This window comes from Nanorana parkeri, unplaced genomic scaffold (genome assembly GCF_000935625.1).
Source record: "Nanorana parkeri isolate BGI_ZX_2015 unplaced genomic scaffold, ASM93562v1 scaffold191, whole genome shotgun sequence".
Taxonomy (NCBI): domain Eukaryota; kingdom Metazoa; phylum Chordata; class Amphibia; order Anura; family Dicroglossidae; genus Nanorana; species Nanorana parkeri.
In genome coordinates this window covers 388,528-397,385 of record NW_017306459.1, presented here as the reverse complement: position 1 = coordinate 397,385, position 8,858 = coordinate 388,528, and the positions used below count along the sequence as shown (strand labels likewise).

The following is an 8,858-nucleotide window of genomic DNA, read 5'->3' as shown; positions in this document are numbered from 1 at the left end:
CTGCATTTTAGAGCTTTGGGAGACCCATAGAAACCAAAGGCAGAGCATCAAAACACGTATACAATGGCAAAAGGTATTAAGAAGCCTTGGTCAATGGCTAACCCTATCCACTCCAAATTCTGAATCACATTGAAAATCAACGTCAACACACACAGGGAGCGCACATTGATGCATGGTAACGCACCTGCCCAACACTACAAAAAAAACCACACGGTACGCATAGACCTAGAAGGGCCCTTAGGTCACACACTCAAATTATGCTATATGCAGGTCAACTTGGGTTTTATGATCTGCTGGGCCTTAAACACATCATAAGAGCAGTGTGTACAGCAGGCTTTTACAAAGCATTAAAAGTCAGCTTCAAGAAACTTTCTAAAGTTTCCCTTTCTAAACATGTAACACCCATATTTACGGTGTAACATGAAACATGGTCAGATTCTTGAAGCATTTAGCCCTGGTTCACACCTAGGCGGCACCGTGTTTGTGCGTTTGTACGTGTATTAGCAGCATGTGGTTATTTGCGCATTGTGCACATTTGTACGCACGGTTTAACGTGCGTACAAGACGCGCGTTTTGATTGGCAGCTCATAAACCATTGTGGGCAATGGAAGAACGTGCGTATAAACGCGCAAAAACGCTCACAAAAATGTGCAACGTGCTTCCGTGCTTTGGGCATTTCCAATGAAGTCTATGGGGAGGAAAAGCGCTTTTAACTGCCCAAAGAAGCTCCTGTATCTTTTCAGGCATCTGATGTTTTACTGCTAGGCGTTTTTCTGCTCAGGTGAGAACCAGAGCCATTGAAAATCATGGGATTTCTTGTGTTGGGCAGTTAAAAGCGCTTTTCGAACTGCTCAACAACTCCTAGTTGTGAACCAGGGCTTAAAGCTTGCAAAGCTGCTTGAAGCTTTTTGCACACACTGCTCTCCTACAAATGGAACTCAGCGTATTCAAGGTCTTAGGTGTATGGTTTTAGAGTGCACACATACACAGCAATATATAGTTTCAAGGTAGAAATTAAGTCCCATATACATTGAACAAAGGACCTGTATATTAAAGTGGAAATCCAGTTACAATTTTTTGTTAAAAAAAAAAAAAACCTCCAAAAGTTCTACTTACCCTCGCCATGCTCCAACACTGTCCCCGGAGTCCATGTTGGTCCAGCACTTGTAGTCTTCTTCAGGCAGACAGTTATATAATTCTGCCCGATTTTTGTGAGCCCAGCCTGTGGTTTATACATCCCCTAGGGGGCAGTATAATCACTGGGCTGGGCTCACAGCCCAGCCCAGTTTTTCCTGGACTGCTCAGTCCAGGAAAAACATTTGCACCTCCCCTATCTCCAGAGAAAGAAGAGCAGGCTGCCATAACATCACCGGACCTTCTAGAAGAGTGCAGAAAAAAGATGTATAGGGGTTTTGCTAAATAAAAAAAAATACTGGGGTGCTTTTGGGGGATGGGGGGAGGTAGGTTTAATGCCAATAGTTTTAGTGTCATATTTTTGCAAACATTTTGTGGATAGGCAGTTCTACTGAGCCTGTCCTGGAAAGGAAAGAGAGGATACATCTCCCACCCAATGTGTCATTAATTATAGTTCCATCGCATACAATGAAAAATACACACCAGAGTGCAAATTATCAGATTGTCACTGCAACCTCTTAAGTATTCAGTCATCAATATCCAACCTCAGAGAGAAGGACTTGTACACGTAAGAGCAGCAATTATCTTGTGGCGATGACAGAGCAGAACTGTACATTCCCTGGGTTGTGCCACCTACAGAGAGCTTGCAATGTATTGGCAGAATTTGTATCAGTACCCAACCAGACGGCAGTGCCATGGGAGTCCTGCTATGCGTATGTACCAATATTGAGAAAGAATACTCCAGACTACAATCTACCTTAAAATATTTTGTTTTAAATTATATTTGTAAACATACATAGTGATTCTGATTTGTAGCATTGTCACTTAAGTGAAGCTCTGGTCGCTTTTGTGCTCACAAAAAATAGCTTTCAGTGGCTTTCTGTCACGTTTCAAGCTGAATGAATCCTTCAGACCTTCATTAATGCAGGATGGTGCTGTCTCCTTTTGTATCTGTACAGAATGCATGCCCTCTAAGCACGGACCCTTTTACTATGATACTTTATGAGCCATCACCATCTCAGAGGAAGCAGTCCAGCCGAGCTCTGTCTGCAGCTTAACCTACCTAGCTTACTGGGTAGACATTTACTATGCAGCACACATCATAAAAATCAATTTGCTGTTGCTTTTATCTAACCTGCCAACTTTTTCAGCTACAAAATCAAGAAGCTGGTAGGTCCCTTCCCTGATCTCCCCAAACTCCAAACAATCACCACCATTTTTTCCCAAGCCTCGACTCTTCTTTGGCCGTGATCATAGGACAGTTGGGAGGTACAGTACGCGTTTATTCTTCTGGAAAAGTATCTATTCTATAGAATATGAATTTATGAGGTGCCATAAAAGAGATTTTGCAGGTAAACACAGTTCTAACTCTTTTTCATTACCCACGGTCCATTTACCAGTGTCAGTGCCCATTTCTACCTTAGCACTTATTCTCCCAGAATCACTCAAATCAAAATAACTTATGTGGAAAATATGACTTGGAAAAATGGCTTTTTGGACCCGCATTGGGGTAAACGTTCCTCAATCCCACCACCCCTAGTGGATGTTTGCAAGGCGTCGACAATGCCTGCTGTGCGTTCTTAGCAATCAGTAACTACTGGGTTGTAAGAAAGGGCAATTGAAAATATTTTCTCACAGGGAATGTGGAAAGATCGCTGTCATATAAATTAAAATATCTGCATGAAAAATGACCATATAAAAATCACATTGTTTAAAAAATATGCAATCCTTCATTGAAATTTCTAGTGTGAGCCTAGGTTGGCCTTTTACGTCCTGCCATCGCATCATGTAGCTTCGGATCCAGAGTCAGTAGAACATTCCACTAATATTGCACTTGGAAAAAATTGAACATCATAGTGTCTTCCATTTGCTCCACTGTTTTGCATGACTTAATGAGCTACAGCCACATATGCAATATTTAAACCGACACACTGAGAACAAAAAAGCTGGACACATCAAAGACCTATTGGAATGTCAGAGGTCTCGAGTTCACCGGCAGCACCTGAACATCACTTCATGGACTGAAAACAGTGTGGCATTATGGTAATTAACTCCTCTACTCGTCAGTGCGGTAACCAAATGGCTCTACTCTGGCATATACACTGTCAACATGTCATTAGTGGAATTCCGGGACTAATCCAGGCCAGGGAAGAGGTTGTGTGACTCAGTTCTGCTGTAAGATGAGGTTTTCTAGTTCATCTGCTGAACGTAACAAAAATGCCGCCGATTCCCGGTAGCCGGCCACTAGCTGCTTGACGGCGGTAATTTCTGTAGGATTTAGCTGAGGTCTGGAGCTTGTGTTACTGGATGAGGTGGAGGTAGTTGCTAACTGCCTCTTCATGCTCAGATCTGTCGGCCCTGTAAAAAAGCAAATCAGAATTTAATGCATGCCAATATAGCCGCTGCGTTTCTTTCATAGCTCTATTGTGCAGCCAAGCACAGTCATCTGTATACATTAGTCACGTGTCATTGAAACTACTGACAATGAGACACTAATGGTTTCCGAGTGCGGATAATGCAGAAATATTATGGACAAGTCATTCATTTGCTAGCAGCTAATAGAAGTTTGAAGCATATATGAAATCTGGCATCCTAAAAGAAGAACACATAGCATACTTTTTAAATATATAGATCACACTGATGTTATATTCATCAGGAACGGGCTAGGTTCCTAAACTAAGGTAATCTGCTTTCAGAATGCCAGTTCACATGAACCAGATTTAAGAGCTTGACAGAAGGTGTAGAAGGAAGCTGTGCTAAGGTGCCCATACACCATGCAATTATCGTTCGATTTCAGAATGAAATCGGGTTTTCGTATGATAATCGGCCAGTTGATGGGAAGTGAACGAACACAATTACTGTACAACTTGACCGAATTTGGTCTATCCGGCAGGCTAGAAAATGTTTTTCGAATCGTACAGAAATTGATGGATTAGAGCAGGGGTCACAAACTCAATTCACTTGGGGGCCACTCAACAAATGAGGGCCGCTTGACAAATTTCACACTTAAATTAAAACTTAATTATATCCGGTATGGTACTAAGGCCACTAATATACTCACAATAAGGCCTCATTCATTTCGGTAGGTTTAGGTGCAATTAGGGATTCCTGCATCAGGAACTTGCGTTCTCCTGAAGCAGGAATCCCTAATCTGCTGTTTACAAGTGGCAGCTGTCACCCTTTCAAGTTAATGATCAGGTGACCGCAGCTGCATGTAAACGCCTGCATACTGTATGTAATGGTATGTGATATTATTACATGCGGTTAGAAAACAATATCACTTATCATTACATGCGGTGTGCAGGCGTTTACATGCAGCTGCTGTCACCTGATCATGAACTTGAATGGGTGACAGCTGCCACTTGTAAAAGCCAAATTAGGGATTCCTGCTGCAGGAAAACGCAAGTTCCTGATGCAGGAATCCCTAATCGCACGTAAAGACACAAGTGTGAATGGAGACTAATACACTTCTACTCCCCCCCATACACATAAAAAAAATACTACCCCTCCCCCCCCACACATATAGATATACTGTATAGTAGAGGTGCACCGAAATAGACATTTAAAAACCGAAACGAAACCGAAATAAAAAAAATTGTGCTTGGTTCTTTGCATTCTTATCACTATCCACAGTGACACACATAGGTAATCTATGGTACTAAACAGATGCACAGAAGGAAAGGATCTGAAGAGTCTCTTGCATATGGCAGCTATTAGCACAAAGTTCACAGGAGTGCAGTTGCAGGGTATATCAGTGTGTCCTCCAAGCCTTTTCCAGGTTGGCTGCTGGTGTGACCTCTGTGTTCTCTGTTCTAACACCCCTGGGAGCATGCATTACAAAATAAAACACTTTTATGCGGTCCTGGAGTATTGTGTTCTCACATTACAGAACTAATTAAGTGCTATCATGATCAATGATTTTTACTTAGCAAATGTATTACAAAGTAATTAGAAATGATTCATTTTCAGAAGAGGCATGAACAGGATGATGTGAGCGCAGCATAACTCAACCTGCAATGCATAGGGAAAGGCTCATTACTCAATCGTCACCTGCCACTTCATTACATCAACATACTCTACAGCCCTAGATAAAAGGGTGAACTCTATGAGAGGATGATGTGTGTTTAATTCAATAGCAAATCACATATAGACGGAAGATATCAGATCTGCTCTCTTCATTCTTGTTATAAATCACCAACAACTCTTGGAAATAATGTGCTAGTTAGACCTTCTGCATTAAGGTAAAGGTCACACACTGTTATAACTGTAACTGGTTAAAATGTGAAAGCCTGCCCGTCAATAGAAGATTGCTATATATATAATAATTCAACAGGAATCTGGTTTATGTGTGGCATGCTGAATTTAAATGCAGAATGGGGGATAATCTGACCTAAATGTTCCTCAAACATTGGCTACTGACTACACATTATGCTCACTCATGCCTATCCATGGAGTACAATGGGCAGAGACAGAAGTCCTCAACAAGAGGCCACCACAATTCTGAAGGACAGAAGTACAGGTGAAACTCGAATAATTAGAATATCGTGCAAAAGTAATTGCAGTAAGTTCTGCAAAAGGGGCCCAAACCAAGTACTGAGTACATATGCATGCTTGTACTTTCAGAGGTCCGATATTGTTCTATGTACAATCCTTGTTTTATTGATTGCATGTAATAATCTACTTTTTTGAGGTTGTAGATTTGGGGTTCTTGGGGTTTTCATGAGCTGTAAGCCATAATCATCACAATTATGACAAATCACGGCTTGAACTATCTTGCTTTGCATGTAATGAGTCTATCTCATATATTAGTTTCACCTTTTCAGTTGCATTAGTGAAATAAATGAACTTTTCATAACTCAACCTGCAATGCATAGGGAAAGGCTCATTACTCAATCGTCACCTGCCACTTCATTACATCAACATACTCTACAGCCCTAGATAAAAGGGTGAACTCTATGAGAGGATGATGTGTGTTTAATTCAATAGCAAATCACATATAGACGGAAGATATCAGATCTGCTCTCTTCATTCTTGTTATAAATCACCAACAACTCTTGGAAATAATGTGCTAGTTAGACCTTCTGCATTAAGGTAAAGGTCACACACTGTTATAACTGTAACTGGTTAAAATGTGAAAGCCTGCCCGTCAATAGAAGATTGCTATATATATAATAATTCAACAGGAATCTGGTTTATGTGTGGCATGCTGAATTTAAATGCAGAATGGGGGATAATCTGACCTAAATGTTCCTCAAACATTGGCTACTGACTACACATTATGCTCACTCATGCCTATCCATGGAGTACAATGGGCAGAGACAGAAGTCCTCAACAAGAGGCCACCACAATTCTGAAGGACAGAAGTACAGGTGAAACTCGAATAATTAGAATATCGTGCAAAAGTAATTGCAGTAAGTTCTGCAAAAGGGGCCCAAACCAAGTACTGAGTACATATGCATGCTTGTACTTTCAGAGGTCCGATATTGTTCTATGTACAATCCTTGTTTTATTGATTGCATGTAATAATCTACTTTTTTGAGGTTGTGGATTTGGGGTTCTTGGGGTTTTCATGAGCTGTAAGCCATAATCATCACAATTATGACAAATCACGGCTTGAACTATCTTGCTTTGCATGTAATGAGTCTATCTCATATATTAGTTTCACCTTTTCAGTTGCATTAGTGAAATAAATGAACTTTGCACGATATTCTAATTATTCGAGTTTCACCTGTAGATGTTTGTGATACAATTACAAATGGAACATCTACTGCTCTTATACCTGGTTAATTTGATGCCTTCTATGCAAGGTATTATAAAATGAGCCTTCACAGAAGTACAGGAAAACAAATTTAAAAAAAGACAAGAGAAGCGACAGAAAGTGGCATTTAGCTCATCCCATACTACCCTGTCTAAAGGGAGCAAGCCTTTTAAATTATGCATGTTTGAAAGGATGCAGATATGCCTTGTTTGATATAACTTATGACTAAAATGAGTACAAGTCTAGGGGCCAAATTACTTATAAAGCTTTATAAAATTATGAAATGCACCAACACATTCAGTGTTGGTCCATTTAAAAAAACATTGTAGCAAGTCCAAGAGGCTGAATAATACAAGCTGAAGAAAATAAAATAGGAGAAAAAGTGGAACTGTTGCTAGAATGCCTTTATCCTATAAATAGACTCTGTCATCATTTAAACACATATTTGTATTTGTGGGATTATTCAGGGCCCCCATTAACAGACTGTTTTAAAATGTGTCACGTTTTATTGCGACACATTAAATAGATGATAAAGTAACAAGTAAACAACGTATGGGTACACTTTTAACCTCAGTGCCAGTTAGCATATTTGTTAACAACTTCACAGACATGTCCCTGTTGGCTACCAGTATATAAATAAACAGACATGATTCCTTCATTTTAAAATTACCCTTCTGGGTCCATAACAGCTGTGATGAAGCTGTGGTATAACTGTGGTAGCCAACGTTCTTTAACACATTTCGCAATGAGCATTCTCAGGATCAGGGCAATTTCTAAAACCCAAACAGGTGCATACGGCAGTTGCCATTTACCCAAAATGAGCACTACTCTGGTGGTGGGACTGCAGGGGGAAGAATAAACAAAAAAGCCCACTCAGACATACAATATATCTGTCCAGTTTAATCCCTTCCAGCATTACTAAGATCTTATATCTTCTTTACAATCTGAACACTCAGTAGGTAGCACCAATTTGCAATTGCCTTTCTCATCAGTGCTGTGCTACCTACACATCTATCCTGTAGCCTGCCCATAGAACAGTCAGCTCCAGACCAAAGCAACACCATTGGTGGCAACAGGAGTGCATGCTCCACCACCATCAGAGACGGGGACTCTGTCATTAGAGAATCACATAGGCTGCCATTGTGAACTCTCCTCTGGTGAATGCTTGTTCCCTGGCCTGTCATGCTGCTGCTTTGCCTGCAGTGCTGTCTGAGTCACTGACCTGTAACATGAATAGAGATAAGGAATTCTGACACTAAGTAAGGTAATTACCATTTTCTTCAGGAGATCCGCAATGGCAGCCCCCATGATTCTTAACAGAGTCATGTTAAGCATGAACAGATTTTGAGCTCATGTCTGTGGCATTGAGGGGTAAATATTTTCTTGGGCTCTGAAAGGCCTGAAATATTGCCCACAGATATACAATTATACAAATTTGCTTCCACTGCTTGCATTTTAGAAAGAAAAATGACAAAGTTTCAGCATCAGCAGTTTTAAATACTGATGTCTGATCGCGGAGAGGTAAGTTGAAAGGAAGCTGCTTGTCTGACACCTGCAGTGTGCCTTCATAGTATTCCTGCTTTGGAAGTGCACGGAGTGCATTTTTTTTAATGCAGTCACTGATGAGAGGCACAGAACACTAGCTATGTAGCTGCGAAGGTCAAATCATTTACAATGAGTTGATTTCCCACAAAAATCAATACCTGCTAGTGTTTCCACTGCGGGGACATTACCACACATTTGTATTGCTAACACATTAAATGTGTTGTTTAATGCTTAGTTTGATTTAATGTAACAAGAATGATTAATTAGAAATGACAAGTTTTTTTTCATTCCTCTTCAGTCCTATAGAACACTGGATGTGTGCTGCAGCCCTTAAAGGGAACCTGTACTCCAAAAATGTATTAAAATAATTACCCAATAAACATACAGGGTATCAGTGCTGACAAGAAAATATTGGTTGTTT

The 8,858-nt window shown here is 40.4% G+C and overlaps 1 protein-coding gene across 3 annotated transcripts in view; it reads right to left on the bottom strand.

Annotated features, from left to right (window-relative positions):
* Nucleotides 1-2,482: 2,482 nt before the first annotated feature.
* The window catches only part of NOL4 (nucleolar protein 4), a 256,570-nt gene continuing 250,194 nt past the window's right edge, over nt 2,483-8,858 (bottom strand). For all 3 annotated transcript variants that reach the window (XM_018555318.1, XM_018555320.1, XM_018555321.1), the window contains one exon: nt 2,483-3,492. In XM_018555318.1, coding sequence (XP_018410820.1) covers nt 3,299-3,492 — 194 coding nt within the window. In that variant the 3' untranslated portion in view covers nt 2,483-3,298. The remainder of the gene's footprint in view (nt 3,493-8,858) is intronic.